General features: G+C 60.7%; 1 protein-coding gene across 2 annotated transcripts in view; it reads right to left on the bottom strand.

The window, feature by feature from the left end:
* The window catches only part of PPARGC1B (PPARG coactivator 1 beta), a 55851-nt gene extending 29113 nt beyond the window's left edge, over window positions 1-26738 (bottom strand). For both annotated transcript variants that reach the window (XR_008468871.1, XM_054217514.1), the window contains exon 1: window positions 26597-26738. Coding sequence is in view for 1 of the 2 variants with exons in the window: in XM_054217514.1 (XP_054073489.1) it covers window positions 26597-26680 (84 nt within the window). In the remaining variant the exon portion in view is untranslated. The remainder of the gene's footprint in view (window positions 1-26596) is intronic.
* Window positions 26739-27254: the final 516 nt, after the last annotated feature.

Raw genomic sequence — 27254 nt, 5'->3', positions numbered from 1 at the left:
TGAACGATCATCACTGAAATATCCTCCTCCCCTGGCTCGGGACACCAAACACAGGGCTTTCTGGGTGGCAGCTAGCGGGAGGCAGCAGCTCGGCACGCGCTCGGCAGGGGGATGTAATTCCCGGCGCGTTCTGGTGCTGCGTGTCAGCAGATCCACGTCTGTGAAACGGGAGCCAAAGTTAAAGCCAGCCCAAATCCTGTCCCTTTAGATACACATCTGACGAGCGGGTGGAGAGAACCTGCTGACTGCCAGACACCACAGCCTGCTGTTATCCCTCTGCCAGGTCTGTGCCCATCATCTGCAGGATGCTCTTCACCTCCCCAAGATACAGGCGCCTTTTTGGACCTTGCCGATGCTCCCATGCAGAGCAGGGCACCCTGTCCCCTGCCGGGAGCACTCCCAGTCCCTTTTGCCAGGGCGGTGGCAGGCAGGGGAGGGAGGAAAGCACGTCTCCTGCCTGCCTGCTGGTTTTGTACCGAAGCTCAGAGAGGTGTGGAGGCCTTCCCCCTGCCATGGAAGACAGCACGGCGCCCGCTGTCTGGTGCTGCCCGCACTGCCGGCAGCAAAGCACCCTCTTAGCGCTAATCAGGACAAGGCAGGAGACAGGGAAGGTTCAAGCTGGGGTTAAGAAGGCGCAAGGAGATCTTCCCGCATTAGCCTGACCTCCCAGTGGGTCCAGCCCCGATGCTCTGCTGCCACAGGCATGCTCCAGTGCCGTGCCGTGCCCGGCCGGGAGTCACGCCACCATCACCAAATCTGACCCACGGTGACCATCAACGGACCCTTTCTCCTGCCAGACACCGGCAGCACTGGCCCTCCTGCCTTTGGGGGAACCCCCGCTGTGCCCACCTCCCACGTGAAAAATGAAGCTTTCAGCTGGAGGTGCGAGGCCTCAAAGGATGAAAACCACCGTGGAACAGGCAAAATTCCTCAGATCTGCCCGCACCCTCCCGCCAGGCCTGTCTGTGCGTGCACAGGCCCATATCCCGGTGGGGGTGGAAGCGCCAGCCCTGCCCAGCCCTCCCTGCCAGGCGCGTGGCCGCCCCTCGCCGCATGCCCCTGCTGGAGGGGGACAGGCAGCGCTGCCCGCGCCAGCTGCTGCCTGCACTGGGCCTGGCACCCCATGGCACAGCCACCTCACTGCTCTCCATTGCCAGGGTCCCCTGCGAGACCAAGGAGAGGTTTCCCACCCACCCCTTCTCCTGAATCGGGGCCTCCCTACTCTTCCTCCTGGGGCTGCACCCATCATCCGGGCACTACAGTCTCCCTGATTAAATTATTGCCCATTTTCTGCACAGAGGTGTCCTGGCTAGAGGAGATGTGTCACCAGACGGCATGGTCTCTGCTTGGCTCCGCTCCAGCATGACTCTGCCCGTGCTCCCCGGGAAAGCCGTCGAGGGGGGAGAAGGAGAGCCTGAGCATTGGTGGGCAGGCACGGCGCGGGTGCTACAGCCCTCCCTGGGCTTGCCCTGTGCCAGCCCCAGCTCCCCAAAACTGCAGAGAGCTGCCACGGCTGCATGGCCCCTTCAGTGACTCAAACCACCTGAAAACGTGGTGGGGAAGGGGGATGCTGAACAGCTGGGTATTTTCCAGGCGGGCACCATTGGTAAATCACCAGAATTAACTGATCAATGGTATTGATACTATTCCAGTTATTACAGTGGGGAAACTGAGGCACGGGAAGGTGAAAGGAGAGCGGGTTACAGCAGGTCCTGTGACCACGGGCTGGGTACACAGCTCACGAGGTGGCTGGTGGGGGCCGGATCCCTGAGAAGCACCTCTGGGGCTGCACTTTCACTAGCACAACCTGTTTGGCCTGGGGATTTCCCGGTGCTACGCCAACTGGCACATGGCTCTGTTGTGCCCGGGTCCGCACCGGAGCACTGCTGGCATCCTGGGAAGTGGTGGGTGTCCCCAGCCAGGCCAACTGCCCCCCGGGACCCAGGGCTGGGGCTCTGTCCTTGCTTTTTGGCTCTGCAGAGAGCATTTCTGGGAGCCAACCTGGCTGCTCCTCCGAGCTTTCCCCCGCGTTGGGACTGGGTGCTCCTGGCCCACCCCCCCCCCCGCCCCTCAACCAACTGACTCACCCTGGAAAGAAACTGCTCCGAGATCTCCAGATAGAAAAATCCCTCCAAGGGCAAAACCCTCCTTCAGGAGCACATGCAAACCCAGGCGATCACCCACATGTACAAAGCTTCGCGCTATTCCAAACTCCACCCTGTGAGGGACCACACCTTTCCACTCCCCAAAACCCCAGCCCGACCGGTTCCGGTGGGGTGCAGGGGGGCTGCCCCCCAGGTGGGGTCTGGCCGCTCCCCGCTGCGGTGGCTGGGACCCCTCCTTCCTTCCCCCCAAACCAGTGGGGGCGAAGCCCACAAACATGACTTCCTATGCTTAAATCAGACCCTTTTACCCTCTCCATGTCCTGTCCCAGCTCCCTCACAACCCTGCCCTGAGCTTGCCTGCTCCCAAGCCACGCCACCCCCCTCCCCACCACCATTTTTGACCCCAGTTAATCCAGAGATCAACCTAAAGCCAGAGACCCTGGGGCAGGCTGGCTTGAAATCCAGATTTGAAGTCTGGATCCGACAGCCTGGTGCCCAGGAACTGGTCTGACCCTGCATCCGCCTCTGGGTTGGGAGCATCAGAGCCAAGGGTTCCCTCCAGTGCACAGGAGGACACCTCTGCCCTGGCAGCACCATGTCCCAGACGGGCCAAATCCCCACGTCAGGCTCGCAGGGGTTAAGGTGCCTGCTTGGTGTGCCACCTTCATACACTCTGAATGGTCCCAGCGCCTGGCAGCGGCTCCTCAGTCATGTGAGCAGCTCCAGTTACCAGCCCCACCACCTCCTCTTCGCCTTGCTTTCGTCCCCTGTCCATCTCCCCGCTCCATGGAGGCCATCCATCCGTCTCGGCTGCCTCTACTCCCTGCGTTGGAGGCTGCCAGGTGGGACAGCAGCCAGGTGTCCTTGGGCACAGTCTCCAATGTCACCTTGGAGGGGAGGGCTGTGGCTCCAGCTGGGCAGTGGCAGGGAGGCAGGGCAGTGAGCCCCACGGCCACACTCAGCACGGCGCTGGCAGGAGAACCCTGTCCGGTCCATACACACTGAGCCCATGGGTGAAGTTGGCTTCAGACTCTCCCGCCACTGCCGGAGGGGAACGAGCCACCGCACACCTCCAATGCCCCAGCAGCGCGGGCACGGCGGGCATGGCACGCAGCAGCCAAACCCCTCGGCCTCTCCATCCAGCGCTCCTCTGCCCACTGCGGTTTCCAACCGTGGGCGACCGCGTGGAGCCGCGCGTCCCCAGACCCGTCTGAGCCGTGCCTGGTTATGCAAACCACAACGGGAGCCGTTTCAACTAGTTGGACTGCTGCCTGGCAGTCAGGTGCCTTCCTCCTCCTCCTCCTCCTCCTGAGACGGCTGCCAGTCCCCTGTGGGCAGCTGCCCAGGCTCCCACGGGTGCCTCCGTCCCCACTCTGAACACGCTGTGCCTGCCGTGAGCAAGGGGCTCTCCCTCCCTCGGGTGCCGCGGGAGGTGGGGGCAGGCCCGGGGGCTCGCCGTCCCCCAGCACCATGCACTCTTATCCCCCAGCACAGCTGCGAACCAGCCCCATCAGCAGGTTTCACAGTCCTTGAGGTGTCCTCAAGTGTCCCGGTACTGCTAATGCACAGCGTGCACCACGGGCAACCAGAGGAGAGGTTGTCCATGCGCAGCTCGCACACACATGACACCCGTCGCGCTCGGCCGAGAGCAGGGACCCGGGGCCGTGCAAGCCCCCCGGTGCAGCAGAGGTGGGGACGGGGCTGTTTGCCCCATTGCTGGTGAGTTGTGCCTGGCACTGTGGCCGTGCTGGGATTTTCCACCCTGTCTGCATCCTCGGTGGGATGCAGGAACACAACCAAACTGTGACCTGCTGTGACCAAAATTTGGAGGGGTGCTGTAAAAAACAGGCAAGGTGCTGTGAGCCACAAGAGGCCTCTGGCAGAGCTGGTCACCATGTCTGTCACCAGCTGGCTCAGCCACACATCTTATGGCAATGGCTCAGTGTTTGGCTTTGTCTGGAGAAGCTCTCCTCAGGCTAGGGAGGGAGAGGAGCCAGCACGTGGAGAACATCTGCTCCCAACAGCCTCCGACGCGTTGCAAAACGGGGGAAAAAACCCAGATCCCAGCACCAGGCACCTTCATGCAAATCTCATCCTTCCCAAGCCAGTACCAACCTCATGCTATGGGACAGCAGGAAACCTGCAGCTTAGATCTGCGCTGGGCTCTTCCTCCTTTGCACAACACTTTGGCCTCTCCTTAAATTTCGTCATGGATTGCTGGGAACTTATATGCCGCTGACTGAGTCAGCGGGGGCTTGTCAGCCCTGGCTCCAGCAGGAAAATGTACCCTAACCATCCCTGGCTGCTCCCAGCAACTCCGGCAGCACAGCTAGGGTGCTGCTGGAGGTTTAGGCACCCTATGGATTAGCAGCTCCCCAGGGCGATAGCTGACGCTGTGCTGAAATGCGGGATGATGTGGGATGAAGCCAGCCATCCGCCTGCACCAGGACTGCATCCCTGCAACATCCTTTTTTACTACAAACTTCTGTGCAACAAAATAAGGCCTTTGCCAAACCAAATGGGCCCTGAGCCAGCTCCTTGCAAGGCTCCCTGGGATGCTGCGCTCTACCCATGCCTCGGTGGGTGCCAAGCTCTTGTTGCGGGTGTCAGATTTTCTGTTTGGGGTGTTTTTCCAGCTGGTGCTGGATGTCCTTGATGAGATTCTCCACAAAGGTGGCATCAAGTTGGAGGAGCGGGGAAACCTGCCTGCGCTGAATAGTAAAACCCGCTGGCAATGCCGTGGCGCTTCTCCAGATGCTGTGTCTAAATATAGACCCCTCATTTATTACCCTGCCGGCTGCTGGATTTGGTGCGGGAGGAGCCGGGGCACTGCACTGATGCTCCCCCTTGCCCATGGCCGGGGACTGCCCACACACATCCAGTGTGGAAGCTCACATTGCCTTAAACAGGATGCAAAGCATAAAACAGGCCATGAGCCTTCTCCCTGGGTGTCTCCTGAGAAATGGGGATGGTTTGCTGGTGAAACGCTGGGGGCCTGAATCCCCTACTCTGCATCTCAGAGGGGTTTAGAGATGCAGATCCTGCCCAGGCGGGAAGGGATTCCCCCTGCTCCTGGCAAGAGCAGCGGTACCCAGGCTGCCCGGCAAAGGATGCGCAGCTTCCCTGCCGCTTCCCTGCCGATGAAAGGCAGGCATCCTTCCTCACCCAAACCAGCCACCCATGCCAGCGCTCCACCCGGCTGCACTTGCTGTCTCCCTGGGACTATGCATGACACATGGGTCACACCAGGATTTGTCCCTCTGTTGCACATCCCAGAGGGAAGGAGACATGGCCCAAAATTTTCTGGGGACCTGGAGCCTCTGTGATGCCTTGCTAAGGCTTTCCTGAGAGACCTGGTTCAGTGATGGGAAAAGCGGTGCTGGGGGGGAAGGTGTCGACGCTCAGGGCAAGGCAGGCAGGGGAGGATGGAGATCACATCCTGCATGCCCAGGAGAGCACAAAATCCCACCAGGCTTAGCTCTGGGACATGGTGTGAAGGCAGCTGCCACAGGGCCGAGCTACGGGCAGGAGCCAGAGTGGTGAAGGCCGGGATGCCGTAAAACGCTGCTGGCTGCTGCCCACACTGACAGGCGGCTGAGAGCTGCCATGCTGCAGCACCGCTCCCCTGGCAGCTGCCCCGCGCAGCCTCCCCACCTCGGGCCAAGCTGCACGGTCCCTTCACCCGAACTCACGCAGGGCACATTTGAGGGGGTTGGACAGGGTGGGTGGGACCCCAAGGGTGCTCCCACTAAAACCCCAGCACTGATCCCTGCCCACGGCCCCATCAGAGCCGTCCCAGGAGACGCAGGGCTGGCGTGAGCTGACCACAAGCCTCCTGCCTGGGCAGAGAAAGCTCCCGGGACCTTTCCCACTGCTCTCTGGCAGGGACATCGGAGCAGGGTCCCCATGCAAGAGGCAGGAGGGGCAGGGAGACACACCGCAGTGGCTGCCATCAAGGCTTAGGCTGCGTGCTGGCTACTTCCATTGCTACAGCTAGAGAAATTGCAAAAAAAGGGGATGCGCTACAAACCAGCCTCTAGCCCTGCATGGCCGGGAAGCCAGGCTGGGCCGAGGCGCTGCTGGCTGCTCGCAGCAGCCATCCCCCTGGCTCTTGGCGCTGAGTCTCATTGAGACGAGGCCAAGCAGGACGGGAACTCCAGGCATCCTGCCTCCTGCTGCCGGCACTCCCGGATGGTAGGTTCACGTTGGGACACCTGCTCCCCGGGTGGCCAGGGTGCCCTGCTGCCAGCACCACCAGCCATGGCCACGTCTCCTGCCCCATGACCGCAGTGCCGGCCAAAGGAAACAGCCCTCCAACTCCCCAGCCTGCCTGGCTTCCCCCACAGCCACCCCACGGGCCAAGCGGGAGGCTGGGAAGCATTGGGAGGGAAGGAGTTAATCCATTAATCATCCCTACTGGAGAGCGACTGGACCCAGGGCTGATGGCGCCCACAGGAGCGCCAGTCCTGCACCCCACGCACCCCGGTACTCAAGCCCTGCAAGGGTCTTGCAGAGCAGCTGGGGAAGGTGGGGGCTGCCTCGTCCTGCCGGCAGGCGGGCTGGCAGCGGGTGGCATCCGCTGCACCTGTGCCACCACTCACATGGGGACCGGGAAGCTGCCGGGCTTGCATGGCACTCCTGCTGCACTCCCACCCACCGCACACCCTCCCGCCACACACCCCCCCATCGCTGGCATGGGGAGGGTGTGATGCAGGCACGCCGAGCATCCCCTGGGCAGGGCAGAGGCGACTCCTGAGCATCTCCGCCGCTGGCTGGGAGCTGAGCTGGGCGGCTGCAGAAACACCTCAAGACCCCCAGACATAAGGGCATGGTCACACCCCAGGCTGCTCTCCCCGCTACATGGGTCAAGGCAGGACACAAGGCACGGGGCTTGTACAGCGCAGCTGAAAACGTCACCCTCCAACCAACGGGTCTTCGGCCCCCATGGGGTGTCCCCGCTGCCACGGGGGCTGCAGCAAGACTCTTGCTGCCAGTGGCCCATGGGGACCTGCAGCAGCACAGTGGGGAGGGAGCTCTGGCTCTGCCAGCTCACGGGAGCCCTGTGCCTGGGAGCATCCCTCAGCCCCACCCTGGATAAAACGGGATGCTCCCGGTCTTGAAATTCCCATTCAGTCCCCACTTGGGGACCGGAGACGGGGGACACGTTTTCACCCTTTCCCCTCAAATCTTCCAGCTGACCTTCGCATTTTCGGAGAGCGGAGAAGCCTGAAGCGGTCCAACCCTCACCGCATCCCCATGCTCGGGGCGAGCTGCCCCGAGTTAATCAGCCCCGAGTCCCCACTTAGTTTATCAGCCCAGAGGAGAAACATCAGCCTTTGATCCTGAGCCAGGAGCACATCAGAGAATTCCCTGTGCCTGTGGGGGCTGCTCCCCCTTCTCACCCCATTCCCCGCTCAAGGACCTTCCTACACACAAAGACTTCCAGCAACCCCCAAAAAAAACCCCAGACACTATCTCTGGATGACCTCCCTGTGCCAACATCTGCTGAAGCAGCAGAGAGGGGACACACAGACGCCCTGCTTCTGCCTCCCCCCTCAGCCACAGAGGCCTTTCCCCTGCTTTCCCCAGGCTCACGGGGGGCATAAACCCTTGGGCAGTAGCTGGTATTTGGGTAACAGGCCACAGAGCACTGGGGATGCAGAGCCAGGAGCATGCGCTGCTGTTGTCCTGACGGACGGACGGCCGCAGCCGCGGCCGTCCGTCCGTCAGGACAACAGCAGCGCATGCTCCAGCAACTCTCCCACGGCCGCCAGCGAACACCCCCGGGACCCCCGAGTCCAGATGTGAGGGGCGGCAGACGGGGGAAGAGCTCCGAGGGGAGCAGAGCCTGCCTGCCTGCAGCTCTGCCCTCCCTGCCTGCAGCTCTCTGGGCTGGGGGCGGGGGGACCTCACTGCTTTTGCCCCCCCCCCCCCCCCCCCCCCCCCCAGGACCACAGCTTATTTTGGATGGTGACACGTGCCGGGCGAGGCTTTGCTGCTGCCCCGCTACAAGGAGCTCAGTCCCTATCCCTGTCCCTATCCATGATGGGATGCTCTGCAACAGGCTCCTTCACTCTGAACAGCTTGAGTGCCCTGCCCGTGCCTCAGTTTCCCCTCCTCACCCCCTGGCTAATGACAGCGACCGTCTCCCACCTTTCCCCGCAGGAGGATTTCGCTCACACCCGCCAAGGGATTTGCAGCTATAAAGGGCTCGCTAAGTGCTAACCGTGCCTGGGAGCCGGCTGGCATCCATCTTGGCAGACACCCAGTGCCATCCCAGAGAAACCTCTGCAAAAATCGCACCCCGTGTCTGCTGTCCCCTGGGCCCAGGCAGCCCCTCTCCCCGGCCATCGCCCCTCGCCAGGGGCACGGGTCCCGCGGGAGGGAGGCAGCGCTCAGCCAGCAAAGCACAGGGGACATCCAAAGAAGGAAAGGAGTCGGACGGATGGAGGAGCCGGCTGGGCTCCCTGGCCAGCCGGCTGGTCCATACTGTAAAAGGAGTGGGAACAGGGACTGCAAAGCTCCGGCTCCAGTGGTTTTAAGATGGCTGTGTAGCCGAGAGGAGGAGAAGGAGGAGGAGGACTACAACGACATTAACCCTGCCGGCACTGCGCTGCAGCCAGGAGCACCGTGGTGAGGACGAATGGCGGGTTTCCCGAGATTCCGCTTAACAGCAGATGGACCAGGGTCCCCCCGACTCCCACCCAATAAAATGCAGCTGGTGATGCTTTCAGGGCTGGCAGCAGCGAGTTGGGAGATGCTGCCTTCAGACAGGCCGTGGGAAGGAGGAGGAGGAGGAGGAGGAGGAAGTGGCACATGGCGGATGCCTGCAGGAGGGAAGGGACCCTCCACGGGTGCAGGACGCCCAGCAGGGCCTCGAAGATCCCTTGAACATGAGCTCCCTGGGAAGGTGCCCTCCCCCTCATGCTGCCCCCAGGAGACACCCCACCAGGGGCTCAGCAGCACCGGCGGGGCAGGAAAGGGACCCCCATGGGTGCCACCCCCCTGGGCGTCCACCCGTCGGCATTGCCATCCCTTCCTAGCCGCTCAGCAGGGAGCAGCAGGGCTGAGCGGTTGCTCAGCTTCCCTCCTCTTTTCCCTGTGGACATGCACGTAAATAATCACGTTTTTCCTGCTTAATGTTTTCCTTTAAAAACATCGGGCTTGGCCTTCCCTGTGCTTTCTGTGGGACTCATCAGGGCTGCAGGAACCCAGGCACAGCAACTGGAGGAGCAAAGGTACCGGGCACTTAACAGCAACTTCCCTTCTCCGAAATGTTTATTGGTCGTTGACGTCAAGTAATTATTGAGAATTATTAATTAAGAAAGCATTTAAGCGTGTTGCTTTTGTTGAGGTTTTGTCGTTACAATTAGTTTATCGGCCAACAGGAGAAACATCAGCCTTTGCAGTTGCTTGGAGCGCAGCAAAGCGCCTATAATTAATTTCCCTTTCCGCAGCAAGCGATTTGCTGTGACCTACCTTGGGGACATGCCTTTCTCCAGGTGTGCCAACCACAACAGCTCTGGAAACACCCAGCCAAAGGGACCTCAAGAGGCCATCAGATGGGAACACCGTGTCCCCTCTAGCCTGTCAGAGGCAACTACGTGTGAATAGCGGCTCTTTTCGGGAAAGCATCCTGGCCAGGCGCCCTGACCCCGGGGAGGGACCTGCACAGTTAATGGGGTTGAGTCCCACGGTCTCTCCTGGGCCACCCTGCCAGGCTCCTCTGCCACCCACTGCCATGTCCCTGGCTCTCATGGCACCCACCCTCCCGTGCCAGCGCTGGCATCATGCCGCAAAGCATCTTGCTGAGAGTGAGAGCTCAGGCAGTGTCATCTGCAGCCTCATGTGGCAGCTGTTTTGGCACCAGAGCCTGTCCCCACACATCCCCTGTGATGCTCTGCCCTGAGGGCTGGGCTCGGGGCAGGCAGAAGACCTGTGGGGCAGGACAGGAGATGGCTCTGTGCAGCCACCTGGGGCAGCGCGGGCAATTGCAGCCTCTGGGGGCTCCCAGCCTCTCTCCTACCAAACCACAGTCCACCTGGACAACCCCTTTTCCACAGGGACAGACCCCACTTCCATAGGGACAGAAGTATGAGCCCACCCAGAAGGGGTCGGTCCTTCCCACTTCGCCCCATGCCTGCCCGTGACCAGGAGGGCCACGGCACAAGCAGGCAGCCATGCACCTCTCTCTTCCCCGGGGAACCAGCCAAGGCCCGTGTGGGTGCAGACTCTGGAGCACCAGCATCTCCTCCGTCCCTCGCCTGGGTGACCTGTGCGCCACGGCTACCACATGGTGGGGCGTCCCACCAGCCGCACTTCAAAAGAGATTTTTCTTCTCATCTCCTTCCTGTCCTGGGGAAGCGGCTGGCTCCCAGGAGCTTGGCACCAAGAGGCACTGCTTTGGCAGCCCAGTGCTTTCCAAGGGCTCCCCCAAGCCCCTCATACGCCAGCAGCAGTAGGCAGCTGGAGGGGTAAGCTGGGGCTGGGGGGTGACTGGCCATCGGGACAGCCCCACCAGCACCAAGCAGGAGAGACAACGCAAGATTTGTGCTCGGAGTGGTCCAAGACATGAATTTTGTTCCCTTATTTCCTGGGTCCTCTGGCCCAAGGGAACATGACCCCATAGCGGGGCTGTGTCCTCATCTCTTACATCTCACTCTCCTCTTGCTACCTGCTGTGCTCGGCCCCATCCTTGTACCCTGTCCCCTGCAGGAACACGAGCCTGGGAGGTCACCACGCTGCGCCAGGCTGTGCCTTGGAGATGACGTGAGCCCCGAGGAGCAGCACAGCTCCTCAGCGACCAGGGCACAAGGACAAGGTCCCTCTGCCACACTGTGCCAGCCACCTCAGCGCTGGGCAGGCAGGGCAGTGGGACACGGCGCACACTGTAAGCACTGGCACAGGCCATGCTGGGCTCCACACGCGCCCAGCACGTGTGGTGGAGCTGGCCCCAGCGGCAGCACGGGCGCCGTATGCTCCTGCCGCGCTGCTGCATGCAGATGCATGCCCCACGCACACCTGCGCTCGCAGACCTGAGGGCAGCAGCAGCATGGCTGCTCCAGCACCCAACCCCCCAGGCCTGGCTGTTGGGGGGATTATGGCCAGGAGGCAGGCTAACCCCGCGGGAGGCTGGGCTGCCTCTTGGGATCGTAGAATCATAGAGTGGTTCGGGTTGGAAGGGACCTTAAAGATCACCTAGTTCCAACCCCCCTGCCCTGGGCAGGGACACCTCCCACCAGACCAGGCTGCTCAAAGCCCCGTCCAGCCTGGCCTTGAACACCTCCAGGGATGGGGCAGCCACAACTTCCCTGGGCAACCTGTTCCGGTGCCTCACCACACTCACAGTAAAGAATTTTTTCCTAATATCTAATCTAAATTTCCCCTCTTTCAGTTTAAAACCATTACCCCTCATCCTATTGCTCCACTCCCTCATAAAGGGTCCCTCCCCATCTCTCCTGTAGCCCCCTTTAGGCACTGGAAGGGGCTCTAAGTTCTCCACGGAGCCTTCTCTTCTCCAGGCTGAACAACCCAAACTCTCTCAGCCTGTCTTCATAGGAGGGGTGGGGTGGGCTTGAGTGCTGCCCTGGGCTGGGATCCTGCCTCAGCCCAGGCAGAACTGGGCAAGCCTCGGGCTGGTCCGTCCAGCAGCCATTCCTGCCCACTCCCCTCTCCGCTGGGGCACCGGCAGCTCTCCCTTCCCTGGGAGAGCCGGGGTGCCAGTGGGTGGGGGGGTCCTGGGGGGCTGCAGAGCCCGTGCCCCCCGAGCGGCAGGCAGCACAGCTGCAGGCTGCGAGAGGAGAATTCCCGCAGCCCTTCCCCGGAGCGGGTGCCCGCAGCTCTGTGCTCGCAGGCTGGCACTGGGACAGCCCGTCGCAGCCCCGCTGCACGCACGCACCCCCCAGCGCGGCACCCGGAGGGGCTGGCAGCCCCCGCTCAGCAACTGGGACAGCTATATATAAACGGAGCAGCCCCAGCAGCGCCGGTACCAGGCACCTTCCTGCCTTGCATCATTGCCACCCTAAAAACCATGGCCTGGAGACAGGGACTGGCTCAGCCCGGGCTGTGGCAGCCATGAAATGCTGCCACGCTGCCAAAGGCACTGACGAATCTGCTCCTTCGTAGCCATCGCCCCAAGCCCTGCACCCTGCTCGGCCAGGGCAGCCACCACGGATGTGGGATGGACCAGGTGGGACTGACATCCGCCAGATGGATGCTCCCAGGAGGCCATGGCTGCAAGCTGTGTGCATACTCCTCCACACAGAGCAGGCCCTCGGGAGGGAGATTTCCACTTCCATTTATCGAAACCAGCCGCTCCAGCTCGCAAGCGCCAAGGCAACAAGCTCAAACCCCCTCATTAAGGCTGGGCAGACACCTCCTGGGCCCGAGGCGTGCAGGCATGCCTGCTCGGCAGCGTGCAGGCAGGGGTTTGGCTTGTAGGGTGATGCCGAGCAGCTCCAGTGCAGCACTTCACCAGATAGGAACATTGTGTGGGAAGACTGCAGCAGGGCAGTTTAGTCCCAGTATCCCCAGTTTGCTGCACCCCAAGGACAGATGCCTTCCCCAGTGCTGCACTGCTCCCCTCTGCTGCACTGTTGTAGTTTGTGGGTCCAGTAAATCCAGTGCTGGAGCCCAGGAGAGGCATGGTTTGGGGTGCTTTGGGGTGCTTTGGGCTGCTGCCCCCTTCACAGCCTTGCCGGCACCGTGCAGGAGGAGAGGGCTGGTGTTCATCCTGTACCCCCGCAAGCAGCAGGAAAAGCCCTTCGCAGCTTGCAGGTCTCCAGTCGTCTACAGTCAAACCTCACCAGCCTCTCACCCGGCCCGGAGGGCTGGTTATTAGGGAAAAACACTTTAATGAGGCAGCTCGTTAAAGGCAGGAACAGATTAGCCCAGGAACCAGAGGAACTCTGTGACTGCCGAGTTCAAGAATAGGAGAAATAAGCCTTTCCCTGGCAGTGGTAGGAGATGCTGCCTCAAAGTGGTGGGCTGAACCCATGAATCCTCAAAGCCCTTTCAAAACCCTGCACCCTCCCAGGAGTCTGCGTGAGCTCTGAAGATGGAAGATGCTGGGAACAGAGGACCATAGCTTGAAACCTATGAAAACACCCACTGAAACAGAAGTGGAAAATACTCTATCCCCAACAGTCAAGTTCAGGCACTGCCTCCTCCACTGATCAAGCAAAATCCCAGCACCAGTGTGGGCTTCCAGCAGGGATGCTCCAGGGAGAAAGCCTTTGGCACGACACAGCCCCGCTGGACAGGAGCGACGTGGGAGGAGAGGCAAAGGAAAGCAGAGTTCAGAGTTACGGTCACCAGAGAAAAATTAACCCTGGAAAAGAAGTCCCTCTCCATTTCCCACTGCAGGGAAAGGTTTGCAGACCATTCCTTTCCACAGCCAAATGAAACGCTGGCGAGTGGTGGAAGCGCGGGGTGAGTGGAGCACCCCGGGAGGTCGGGGTTACCTCAAAGCCACTTGGGCAGCAGGGAGAAGAATCAGGCCCCTGCGATGGCTGTTATGAATGAAGGTGGGAACGGTGCTGCTCAAGATAACTTTGAGAACAGGTACTATTAATAGCAATAATATAGGGCTTTTTCTTGTGCTTTCTGCAGGGCTCTCTCTGGGATTGGTGAATGCTAATGGATCAGGCCCTGCTACAATGCCAGGGAAGCAACCATGCGTGCGCATCGCTGGAGCCCAGCAGCAGACTGATGCCCTCGAGGAACAAGGACCAGCAGCAAGTGGCCGACTGAGCCGGCCACCCGCCACCGCCACGGCAGACCAGCGCCGGCCAGGCGCTCAGACCGAGGATCCCGCGCGGGAGCTGCTGGTGAGGCTGCCGCCGTGCCGGTTTCCATGACGACTTCAGCACTTGGCGTGAGATGGAGATGACGGGATCAGCCAGGAAAGTAACCGAGCGGAGCTGGCGTCCTCCGTCTGCCGTGGCCAGCGGCACAGCACTGCCAGCTCTGTGCGGATGGCTGGCACAAGGCAAAGCCCCGGGAGCCTCCGGGCATCTGGGTCCCCCTCGTCTCACAGGACATGTGCTGGCTGCCTGTTGTCCCCGAGAAGTGGAGCCTGCCCATCCCATCGGTTCCTCCCTGACACCTCCGTGAAAGCGCAGTCCAGGTCCCGACCCCAGCCCCGTGCTGGCCGGGCGCACATCCAGCACTGGAGGACCCAGCCGGGATTGTGCCCCTGGCTCTCGCCCTGGCACTGCATTGCCACTCCTGGTGGGGCTGTCTCCCCAGCGGCACCACCTCCGAGCACACACGTCCCTTCACTTGTGGTGTCGGGGCCAGCCGGCACAGCGGGCAGCCTGGCATCGCGGTACCCACGCCCCCACTGCAGCACTGGGGCCAGCCAAGCCCGGCAGTACCAGCCTGCACCGAAGACAACCCTGACCCTCACCGGCCCTCGGCCCCCATGGAAGCATTCCCTGGCTTCCAGGTAACCTAAGATCAAGCGCTCCAGCCAGACGTGCTCAGTCAGACGTCTAGGGACACCACAGAGCAGTGGGGAACCGAACACTTGCAGCATATGACTCCCCAGCTGGCCCCCCCAGCATGGTCTCCCCCAGCCCCAAAAGCCACCGGCGCCCAGCCGAGGAGTGCTCCTTGGGGACCGTGTCCACCCAGCCACCAGCCTTGTCCTGCCCAACCACCACGCGTGGTCGCTGTGTCCCCAGGCTGCTGGCAGGGAGTGCGCGGGGCCGGGGCAGCGCGGCGGGCGGCCGGGACCCCCGGCACCCTCTCCCGCCCGCGCACAGGATCCTGCCGTGCGCCCTTTTATTCCAGCAGTGCAATTAGCCTTGCTGACCCCTGAAATCCTCAGCCTCTCTAAGCAGCCATGCATTAAATCCCGGATCCAAGAGTGGAAACAGACTTCGTAAAAGGCTTATGGCCCTATTTATTACATTTTACGCATGACGGAGTCCGACAGCACGGCAACAGCACTGCGGTTGGCGCTGGCTCTGCCTCCACGCTGAGGCAGACGGACAGACGGACAGGCAGGGTCTGGAGCGGGCAGCAGAGGCTTGGCGGGTGTCTCCTCCTGGCCGGGCTTGGGTTGCCAGCTGAGTGCTCCCTCAGATGCAGGCAGGCAGGGATATCGATCTAAATGAAAGCTAACACCGCTCTCGGGGCTGGGTAACCGTATCTGCTGCACATTTGTATTCCTTAGAGCAGGGCGGGAGGGCTGCAGCCATCTGCTGGAGCGGCTCGGGGATCCTGGGGACGCTGCGAGCCCTCCGGCCGGATCTCCAGCACTGCCTCCTCCCATTTCAATGCGCAGCCTTTACCTTCTCTATTTCACCTCCACCTTGCCAGGGCCAAATGACACAGCCCTGAGGACAGCATCACCAAAATGGCAGGGTCCTTCCTTCAGACCCAGGGCCACCTGCCCCCAGCAGCGACCGGTGGGGCTGCCACTGGGCAGTGCCAAACCTGCCTGGTCCCTGCCTGTGTGATAAGAGATGAGAGGCCGTCGTGCAAGGTTGCACAAGGGCACCGTGTGAAGCCAGCGTGCATGTGTTCACCAACACCTCCCCGGGGGTCCCACCATTTAGCCAGGTGGCTCCTGGCCTGGTGGAGCCTGCATTCCAGGGTGAGGTGGTCCGAGGCTGCACAGCTCCGAGCTGGGCAGAGGGCACGGTGTGGGGCAGGGATGGGCAGCAGGCAGACGGGGAGGTATTCAGACATGCCAGCACCCGCAAGCCATGGTGTGCACAGAACACAACAAGAAAAGCACAGAGATGAAGGCTCAAATATCTGAGGGACCCTCTGCTTTCCTGCAGCAAACATAAGGAATCCTCCTGCAGGTCTCCATCAAGGCCCGAATCACAAGACAGATCAGGGAGCCCCTGCAGCAGCCAGGCTCTCGCTGTCAGCGCTGCAAAGCGGGGAGGAGCAGAGGGGACACACAACAGTGCCCCCTCCATGCACTTATAAATAGCTGCTGCAGAGACTCCAGGAGCACACCATGTGCTCCATGTCCCAAGTCCCTGGGACATCGGCACGCACGGACACAAATGGCAGCTCCCCGCTTCCTCAGAAGGGACCCACAGCACCCTCATCACAGGGCAGTTGGAGACATCAAGAAACAAAAGCAAGGGTCACCCTGTGCACATCTGAAATACTCTGTTTCCATCAAAATTTGGTGCAATGTGCAAGCCTTGCTGATCCCAGGTGGTACAAGAGAATCATAGAATGGTTTAGGTTGGAAGGGATCTTAAAGATCATTTAATTCCAATCCCCTGCCCTGGGCAGGGACACCTCCCACCAGACCAGGCTGCTCCAAGCCCCGTCCAGCCTGGCCTTGAACACCTCCAGGGATGGGGCAGCCACAGCTTCTCTGGGCAACCTGGGCCAGTGTCTCACCACCCTCATAGTGAAAAATTTCTTCCTAATATCTAACCTAAATCTATCCTCTTCCAGTTTGAAGCCATTACCCCTCGCCCTATCACTATATGCCCTTGTAAAACGTCCCTCTCCAGCTTTCTTGTAGGCCGCCTTCAGATACTGGAAGGCCGCTATAAGGCCTCCCCAGAACCCACCATGCCATGTGGGCAAGCTAGTGAGGTGGTCAGACCACTCAGGCAAACCCCTCTCTTGTGCTCACTCTGAAGGCAATGAGGGGTCTTGTATCAGGAAGCAGAAGCAGGTCCATGGGTGCCCGCATCTTGCCACCGACTGCATCTCGGCCGAGCCTATGGGTCCCAGTGCCCCCGAGGGTGGGGAGTTACGTCCCTGGCAAGGGGAAATGGCACCTGTGGGGCGTCCCTCAGCTCGTCAGTTCAAAGGATTGGTCCCACATCCTTCACTAAAAGAGCTCAAAGGACTTTGATGCCTGCGGTGCCCCGTACACCCAAGGGCAGAAGGACCTTCGCCCTTCCTTGCCTTTGCGCCCAGCCCCGCGTCGCAGCTGTGGCTCTGCTCCAGCAGCCCTGAATGGTCACCCTGAGGTGCCGCAGCCCCGTGGGGCCCTTTGGCAGGGCAGGACCCAAAGGGTTTACCCCGTAGCTCAACTCTGCTTCTGTGCCTTGGAGCACGGCTCCTTCCTCCAAACGGAGGCAACAGCATGTTAGCAAAAAGCATGTTTGGGCATAGATGGGCTCCGGTCTCAAAAGGCATCAAGGTGTTTAGAAAAAAACCTGCAGTTCGCATCTCAGCAGGTTCCTGTTGCCCCACCAGCCTGGGCAGCCCAGTCACCGCTGCGGGCTCCTCACTGCCCTGGGACGGCTGCAAGCCCGGCCCGCTAATGGCAAGGGAATAACCCTCCCGGCTTGATTAAAAGAGGTTTAAACTCCCCCGAACACCCGTCCACAAAGGTCCCATACCCGCCAGGGCACTCGCAGGCTAATCCTCCCTCCAGAGCAGCTGCTATATTTAGGTATCTAAATGCAACAGAGCGGCTCTTTCCAAAAAAGAGTTAGTTTGGGTTACATAAATACAGAGAGAAACTTGAAAGCTGTGTTTCCAGGTCCTTGCACGGCCATAAAAACGAGCAGCAGAGATGGGGACGTTCTCCCCCCGAAAATCTGCCTTTCATTTATTTTTGACTCAGCTGGATGTGGTTTCCAGCTCCTCTGGGCAGAGGGGCAGCAGGCGAGCGGCACAAGCTGGGACGAGGGAGCCTGGGCAAACGGACCCTCATGGGCAGCTCCTGGTCACCGTGGGGAGGCAGCGGCATGGGGGCTGCCAACGCACCCCATCCCGGGAGCGCTAACACAGGAACGGAGAAGCCATCAGTGCAGGCAGGACAGGCAGCACAACCGATAGCATGAGCAGGAGGAGTCAACAGAAGTAAATAAATGGAGCAGCTCCAGCGCTTCCCATCACTGTGTGTCCTAACAGCCTCCCGCGACATCCCTCCCCAGCTCAGCAGCCGACTTCCTTCCTCCTGCATCCACTTCCACATCCCAAAGCCTCTCTGGTCCCACCAGGAGGGGCAGCATCCGTGCACGAGCATGTCCCCCACACCTATGGCTGCGCACCCCAAGCCGCGGGGCTGCAGGGCAGGGGCTGTCCCTGCTCCCCAGCTCAGCTGCTGGTACGAGCTGGTGGGGAGGGTTGGTTGCTGGTCATCAGCAAAGCCACGTCCCCCACCGCATGACAACATGCACCACAAGGGTTTCTGGGGACATGTACCACGTGCTTTCATTTTCAAAATATATATAAATAGACATACTTATTCTTTCCTAAAAGGACGTGGCCACAAGACCAAAACAAAAAAGCAGCTCAAATACCATCCAGCCTTTCAGCCTGAGAAAACCACAGTTCTCACAGACTTGAGTTCTGTTACCTGGGAAATGGGTTTTATCACCCAAAACCCACATGCTCCCGTCTCCCGGTGGGGCCCACACAGAGACAGAAACTTCCTTTTTAAGAAAACCATTTGCAGTTTTTTCTTTTCATTATTAGCCCGGTTAGGTTGTGACTATCTGCGTGCAAGCCTGCTTGCAAGGAGGAACGATGCTGGTTGGTTTAAATCTCCAGCTCCGGCTATGCAGAGCCCTGGGGTTTATGCTGTTCAAGGGAAGGTTTAAAATCCTCCCGTCATTAAGATGCTGGAAGGTGGCTCTGAGCCGCACACACCTCGCGCAGGCAGGGCGGCAGGCCCCAGAGCAGCGGGGGAAGGCAGGCAGCTAAGCAGCTGCGGTTTAAAGGGAGTCAACAGGAATGCAAGGTTTAATTAGCTTGAAGCCAAGGGCCATGGAAGTTGCAAACGTTTGCAGCGAGGCTGTGCGAGTCCCGGGAAATCAGGAGAGAGGGACTTGAGCGGGAACAAAGTTCGTCCTCTCCGTGCTGGGTGCCAGGTGAGCAACCTCTGTGTGGCAGCAGGAAAGGCCACTGCTGGCTCGCCTGGCACCAGCCACCGCGCAGCCCCCGTGTCCTGCCCTGCCCTGCCCTCCGCCAGCGCTGCCGGAGAGCAGGCAGAGCCCCGACCCCACCGGCACACGGGCAGCAGCTCTGCCCCTGCTCCGAGCCCACGGAGCGCACTCTCCGCCGGGGACACGTGCGAGGAGCCAAAAGTCCACGGCCACCACGGCCCTGCAGCCACCACGGCCCTGTGGCCACCACCCCACCCCCTGCACCCAGCGGGGACGGGATGCTGGCAGAGGGGCTGGCCTCTGCAGGGGACAGAGATGCCAGAGCCTGCTCCTGCTTTGGTCTTCAAGGGGAGCTGTGCGAGTGCCATGTTTTACACCTCCAGCTCCTTGCTGTTATCCAGGCGGGGGTGTAAAACCATCACCCCGGCTGCAATCAGCGCTGCTCTTTGCTCTAACCCAGCCTGGCTGCTGCGGGGCCGGCTGGAGCCCAGCCCCGTCAGCCTCGTGTGTGTGCAAAGGGTCATGGCAGTGTCCCGCTGGGATGTTTCCTGAAACACCCCACAGCTACACTTGCACTTTCTTCATTAAAAAAAAATAACCCGACTCGCTCCTATCTAGGCACTTTGGCTAAAGATGAAGCAAGAAAGGGCTCAGCAAGAAGGCTGCCGAGGCTGGGGGACAGGGACCACGCTGCCCGCTGCCGGCAGCAGCTCCCCTGCACCCCAGCTCTGTGTCGAGGGACAGCTGGGGCTGCTGCAGCCTCGGGTCCCCTCAGTGGCAGGACAACCAGGTCCCCAGCTGTCACTTGCAGGCGGCGAAACCTGCAGTCCCCCCTCATCCGGGCAGGAGGGAGGAAAAGAAACATGATTAGAGGCAGCTGGGCTTCCTTCCGTCCGCACGGCACAGCCAGCCGCCGAAGCACGCTGCTCTGGCAGCTACGGCCCCAGCTCAGCCTGTGCCGGGATGCTCTGCCATCTCCCCCTGCCACAGGATTTCCTTGCCCTTGATGCACACGAAAATTAGGAAATGAGGGTTCCTCGGGGAGTAGGTGGGGAAGGCAGCTTTTGGCGGCGGGAAAGGCTGACACTTCCCACACCCCTCGCCCGGTGTCGAACAGTGTCCTGCAGCCTCCCTAGACAAAGGCTGGGGAAGCAGAAGTGACAGCAGCGATGAACTTGCTGCAAACTGAAAGAGGAACGGAGGAGCCTGAGCGGTGGCGCTGGCTCAGCAGAAGGGGCTGGTGGGGCCGGCGAGCTCCCCGCTGCTACAGGCAGCGACCGCAGGGCGCAGAAGCGGCGCAGAGGAAGAATTTAGAAAATGCATCTCAGTAAAGATACGCTGTCCTGACACCGTGGTCGCTGCAAGAGCTCCTGGAGGCACTCGTTTTATCCTCCGCCACCTCAGCACAAAAACATCCATATAAAGCATTTACCGCTGGGTCCCAGGGGAGGGGAGAAGTGTCACATCAGCCCTCCCGGCGCACCGGGGTCTCTCCTGCTTCATCCCCCAGCGCTCCCCCTCCCCAAGGGCAGAGGCCTCCTGCTCCCAGCTGCGAGGGCAAACGCCTGCCTGTGCGCTGCCTGGGTGGGCAGGGTGCCGTGGGAGGGGTGGGGATGCACAGGCAGATATAAAAAGCTCCTGTGATACTTCAGCAGAATCCTCATCCTGCTCCCGGGGCACACAATGCTGAGGAGCATCCTCCCCCACACAGCCCTCCTGGCTCACGGGTTGGGGGCGCGGGGGACACTGGGGAGGGACCCAGCACCCACCGGCTTCGCCTGGGGACAGCAGGGCTGCAAGATAAGCAAAGCATTTTCCCTAAGCCCCACACAGCTGCCCAGGAGCCGGCAGCGATCAAAGGTTAGTCTGGCTACTGGATGGGGCCATCCCAAAGAGCCCCCAGGGCTGCCACAGTCTACACACCCCCCACCAGCAGACACCAGACTTGCCGCATGGGGAACCCCTCCCTGGTTGGGGTTTCCAGCTCTTAGAGGGCCAAAGGAGACTTCCAGCTTTTATTTTTCCTTAATTCTGAAGTGAACCGGTTTAACATAGCAATTCGCAGCAGCTCAGCCCTGGGGAGGTGCAACGAGATGGAGCAGGGTAAGGAGCGGGCTGAGGAGACCCTGAGCGCAGCCAGGTCTGTGCAAAGTCCTTCGGCATTTCTTGGAAGCTCGCACTATAAAAAAACCCAATAAATAAATAAACAATAAATTGTGAGCCAGAGCTCAGGAAAAGTGCTGAAAAGCAAAACGGCCGAGCGATAAGGGAAAGGAAATGCATTGGCTGGACCATCACCCACTGCCTGCGGTGCGGCTGCCCCTGGAAGTAGGTCATTACCTCACCTGACCACCCACCCCATTAACTTCAACCTTTACACTCTGGCTCGTTACTACAAGCAGAGGCAGCTTAAAGCATCCTCTTCCAGGTGCTGGCAAGGGGGTGGCTCTCCAGGCAGCAGAGAGGTAGTGGGGACCTGCCCCCTCCTCCCCACCCCATGCGGGCAGGGGAGCCGGCTGCCTGCGCTGGGGGTGCTGCCCCAGCCCGTGTCCCCTGGGGAGGACGAGTGCCACGTGGCCGGGACCGCGGCGGTTGGCCCGGCATGGCCATGCTGGCAGCGGCGGCTCCGGCGCGTGCAAAGTTCCCCCTCTGCTAAATCACTTCAGGCTGCCAAGCAGTCACGAGAAATATAAGCCCGCGCGGGGTTGCCATGGAGCGGGGCTCGGCTGCGGGAGCCCGCAGCAGATTCCTTCGGCAAACACGTTTGCCAACCGAGGCCCTGCCGGCACCTCGTGTCCCTGGCTTCTCTTGCCCCATCTCCTTGGTGGTGGCAAGGGAGTACAAGTGTGGTCCCAGCGGAGCCTTATCTCTGGGGACAGCCCTTTCCCAGCAGAGCCAGGGCCCCCCGCCCCGTGCTGGAGAGCCCCACGGGGCGCTTGGGCTCAGAGTGCCTTGCAGGGATGGTGCCCCTCGCCCCGGTGACGCCACCTCCCCAAGGCCATGGGCAAGCAGAAGGAGCGGTGGCTTTGGTGGTGTTTGCCCTGCAGGCACCGGGCGGCAAAGGCACGGGCTGTCCCCACACTCCACCTCCGCTCCAGTTGGATGGGTGACATCCCTGACCTCCCGTGGGTGCTGGCACGTGCTGGCCAGGGGAGAACATGCCCTTGTTGGCACTCTGCCTGCTGGCAACACAGGACTCTGCCACCAGCCGGCCCCCAACCCCTCCAAGAGAAATCTCGGAGCGTGGAGGGCTCCTGTGCCTCGGGACCAGCAGGCAGCAGTGGCCGGCAGCGCAGCAAATGGCCTGCTAGGAGCAAACCTGAGGCATCCCCGTCCCCAGCCCCGTGCTGGGGACCACGAGACCCATTCCTCCAAGCCAGGAAGGGGTTTGGGGCAGGAAGGGCATCCCCCAGGCATTTTTCACTGGACAACCGACAGCGCTGAAGTGATGGAGCAAGTGGAGTTTCTAACTACAAAGAGGCTTTTGACATTGGAAAGGTTAATGTGGGAGAGAGATCCGTCTCCTTGACAAAGCTCCCTTTGCTGGAGGCACTAGGTTAAGACCTTAATTATTCACCTGTTGGAGATGTGCCTTTCCATTACGGCATGAGACCGGGGCAGGGATGTGCAGGCAGGAGGGAGGAAAGCCCATGGCATGGGGCAGCCCCGGAGCCCGGCCAGGGTGGGGAGCACCGGGGTGTCTGGTCAAAAGCCGGGGGGTGAAGGCAGATGGCTGTGCGGGCAGGCTCTCCAAGGGGCCAGATTTCAGACCAGTCCTCCTTTCCCTGCGCCGCTGCTCCCTCCCGCCGCTCCCTCCCAGCTCGGAGCAGCAGGCTCAGCAGCACGCCACACTCGCCATCTCCCGCAGCCAGCTCTGCGGCGCGGACGGCTGCCGGCATCCCCAGCAACCGCCACCCCCTGCTTCGCAAACCGACCGCGTGGCCTCTGCCAACTGCCACCGTGGGTAACTGCCACCGCGCCACAGCCTCCTCGCAGGGCCTCACCGGGGAGCGAGGGGGGGTCTCCAGCCCCGGCGATGCTGCAGCCCTTCGACCAACGCTGCAGCAAATGCAGCCAGGCTGAGGATAACGCTTTGCACAGGCCCTTGGGCTGTCTCAGACATCCAGACTCCCCTCCCAAAAATCTTTGAGAGACAAGCCACAGAAAAAGCAGAATATCCGTCTGCTCAGCAAGGACTATCAGAAATTAGGGACGCATCCCCACTTCTTTACTAACAGTAATAACCCACCCGATGGACCGCTTTTCCACCGAGGGCTTCCCTGTGCCTTCTGCACTCATCCATGGATTAAGCTGTTAGCAGGAGGCTGAGAAGTTAAAGAGGGAATATTGTATTTCAGTTAATGTGATCTTTAAGCATCTCTCTGAGAAGCAGCCTGGTTTGGGGGTTTTTCCCCTCCTGTCGTTGCACTTTGTTTGGGGTTTTTAAAGAAATCGAAGCATAAGAGTCGAAGTGCTCCTGCCTCTCGCAGGGATGCTGAGAGTCGCCGGCCGCCCTGCGCTGCTCGGGGCAGAGCTGCCCGGCTGGCACTCTCCAGCGCCTGGTGCCAGCACACCAACCAGCTCCAGCCAGCTTCATACCTCTGAGCGGCACAGGGTTGCACAAAATGGATTAAGTGGGCCCAGAAATGACGCGTTTGGAGTTGCAGCAAAACAAAATCACCTTTTTTTGTTGTTAGAAAGGGAAAAGGAATTGGCAGGAGAAAGGCAGGTATCAAGTGAAGAACCCTGATTTTCTTTCTGTAGCAATGCAGGTACCACGTGAATCATCGCTGTCCTCGATATGTAAATAGAGGTTAGCAGGCATCCTCAGAAAAAGCCCATGTAATTAAGGGACTGATGCAAATATCCATGTCAAACCTTCACTGTCCATCTCCCCGAGAACCCTCCCAAGGATTCCTCCACCGGAGAGAAGGGATCGCCTGGCACCTGCGCGCACCCAACTGCACCTTTCTCCAAACCTACTGCGAAAGCAAGGACTGGGGAGGAGCACGGGGGAGAGAGGAGGAGAGTCAGAGTTCCTCAAGGTTTCCACGAAGGAAATGGCTAATATTTGTGATCTCATGGCCTCCTGACATTGTAGCCTCTCAGGATAAACTGATCTCGTGCTGGTGCACCGGGGACTTTGCGGAAGCAGCTTTCGGGCTTCATTGAGAAGTCAGTAACCCAGTTGTAAGCAGAGGCTCGTACAGTAGTAATGGGGAGAGACGTCAGCGGCCAGCCCGGGACCGCCTCCCGCTCCGAGTTATAAAGCAGGCATGTGACAGCAGCCAGGGCTGGAGCCTTCCCTGCGGTTTCATCAGAGGTTAAGGTACAAGCACAACACGCGCTTACAACTTCAGGCGTTTCTTAAGCAAATGCATGCAAATCATAGCTAGCGGCGGGGGGGGGCTTTTTTATTTTTTTCTTCCTTTTTTTTCCCTTTTCTTTTTACCCCAGCCTTTAACCCCTCTGCACACGTGGGGGCAGAGAGGAAATGCAGTTATGAGGAGCAGGCGCGGGGCAGGAGAGCAAACGCTGGCTGCGCGCCGCTGCCGAGGGAGCCTGCAGCGGGGCTGCAAACATCCCGCTGCTGCTCCGCACATCATCCACCCCGCAGACGTCAGACGAGCACGAACTCTGCGCGCTACCCACTCCGCTCCCCACAGTATAGCGCACGGATGGGAGAGGGAGAGAAAAAAAGAGAGTTCGAGCGCAGCAAACCGTATTTTAAGAGATGCCATAAAAACGGTCTTGTTTCACCACAGGCCATTTCGCAGTCCCAAATTTTGCAGGGGATGTTCACAACATGGTGGTTTTGCACTAGAGAAAGATGACAATTCTCGGGATCTTTTCCCCCCTGCCTTAGCAGTCCCTTTTTGGAATAAGATTCCTAGGTTGGCATGTCAAACGCTGACCAAAAAAGCGAAATGCAACAAGCCTCGAGATGCGTGCTGCAATCACGGGAGCTTTTCATTTCACGTTAAGCATGCGGAGAACAGGCAGGTTATTGCAGGGAAGTGGAGCCAAGGAACTTTCACCCGCTCAGGGAGCAGCGGGGCCGGGGGGTGCCACAGCTTTCCTGCCGTACTGCCTGGGGATGACATCCCACACAACCAGCCTCCTCGTCTCCAGCCGACTGTTCCCTCAGCAATAATAAATCCGTCCAAATCAGAAAACGCAAACCGCTTACAAAATCTTCTCGGCCCACTTCTCACCCTTCCTGACCCTTCTGCTGTAATCAACCTGTCAGCAGCTCTTCGTTAACGACCGAAGCCGCCGCCTCCCCCTTGCTCTGCGCCCCCCCCCAGCAACCTGCCCGGGTCCCATGCCAAGCCGGAGCACTCTGGAGCTGGTGCATGCGAGGAGAGGCGCCGGGACTACATCAATCTAGCTGGTGGCAAGACCTGCCTGGTTCTGTCTGGCACACGCACCAGGGGCAAATCTGATTTACTGAGTCTTGAGACCTTATTTGTTTTGAACCCAAACAGCAGGATTAGTCCCCGTCCTGTTTCCCCGCACACACGCTCCGGCTGTTTGCAATCCCGGAGCTAAACTGGTGAGAGAGCAAGGGTTGGGATGAATGTGCTAGCTTCACAATCGAAGCTATTTTGTAATCTGTGGTTATGAAAGTGAAGGGCTGGAGGGGTGATATATAACTACAGAAAACTCTTCCCACTTGCACCAGCCTCATCAATCCGACTGGGAAATGCGCGGTTGTGCTCCAGATCAGTCAACGGCTCGTTGCTACTGCCCGGCTTATTGTATAGCGCTTCTCTTCCACCCCCCAAAATGGAAAAGCATGCAAGCCCTATAGCCAGCACGGCTCGCTCTCGTGATCGTGCGGGAGCTGCCAAGGAGCCTTAATCTGATTTTAATCCCCAGCTCCGTCCAAAAGGGAGCCCATCCAGATTTTGGAGCCGCCGACTCGCAGCACCAAGACCCCTCTCCCTGCCAACCGCCCCCCCTACCCTCCCCCCACCCCACCCCCTTCCCCAAACCTCCATCCCCCAAGATCCCAGCCCGTATGCGTGTAACTGACGCTCGGCATGACTCATCCCACAGCCCGGCTCTTATCGGCCCCCACCGCGCAGCCCCCTGCGGAGCCCACCCCCCCCCCTCCCCCCCCCCACGCCGCCCTGCACCGCGGCATCCCCCTCCCCACCTTTGCAGCGGGGTGTGTGTGTGTGTGTGGAGGCTGTTTCAAAGGGGAGGGGGGGGGGCGTACCAAAACCCATCAACCCATCAACTTCTCCCCCCACCCCCCCAAAAAAAAATTCCCTGCAGAAAAAGGGGGGGGGGGGGGGGGGGGGGAAGGATGGGGGGGGAGGGGGCGCGCGGGAGTCCACGTGCGAGTGGTGCTGAAAAGCGCCGGCGGGGGCTGCGGGGCTGCTGCCGCGCCGGGGCCGCCCCGAAGCCACGGGGATGGGCGCGGAGAGAGCCGCGGGGGGCGGCAGGGCTCTCTGCGCATCCGTGGAGCAAACGGGACCCCCGCAGATCCTCCGGGCACCTGGGGGAAGAGCCGGTCCCCGCACCCCCCCCCCCCCGGGGGGGGTGCGGGGACCGGCTCTTCCCCCAGGTGCCCGGAGGATCTGCAAGGGTCTGCCGGCTTGCACCGCGCTGGGGAGCCGGACAGCAGAGCCCCCCCACCACCGCCCTCCCTACCTGGCTGTCAGCGAGGTAACTGAAGACGAAGGAGGAGAGATCCTCATCGAGCAGAGAGCTGCAATCCGGCCCCGGCTCCGCCATCTTCCACCTCCGGCTGGAGCTGAGGCGGCACCGAGCATGCAGCAGGCGCGGCGGCGGCGGCGGCGGCGGGGAGCCGGGCGGCCGGCGGGGCGGAGCCGCCCGTAGCCCCCGCCCGCCGGCTGCGGGAGCCGGGAAGGGCGGTGGAGCTCTTGGGGGGTGGGAGGGGGCAGCCGGCGTTGCAGAGTGCCCCGTGGGGTGCGCAGCTACGCGTGGGGCACAGGCAGGTCCCTGCAGGACACGCACCCACCCAGTGCACCCACTTCAGCCACCGCCGTGGGCGCTTTAGAAGCGCCGGCCCTTAAAAGCGGGGGCACCCAGCAGCACCAGGCACCACTCAACAGTCCCTAGGGCACCCCGAGTTGAGGTATATAAACCCTGAGTGCAGCATGTTGGGCTGAGGCGGGTTGGGGGGGCCATAACATCTGCAGTTGCAGAGCGTCCCCCAGGGTTTTCAACCACGCGTGGAGCACCAGCAGGTTCCTGCGGGGCATGCACCCACCCGGTGCTCCCACTTCAATCACCGCTGTGCACGCTTTAGAAGTGCCAGCCCTTAAAAGTGGGGGCAGCCAGCAGC

This window comes from Rissa tridactyla, chromosome 11, assembly GCF_028500815.1.
Source record: "Rissa tridactyla isolate bRisTri1 chromosome 11, bRisTri1.patW.cur.20221130, whole genome shotgun sequence".
Classification (NCBI taxonomy): Eukaryota; Metazoa; Chordata; class Aves; order Charadriiformes; family Laridae; genus Rissa; species Rissa tridactyla.
The sequence above is the reverse complement of the archived record's forward strand: the minus strand, read 5'-3'. Positions and strand labels throughout refer to the sequence as shown.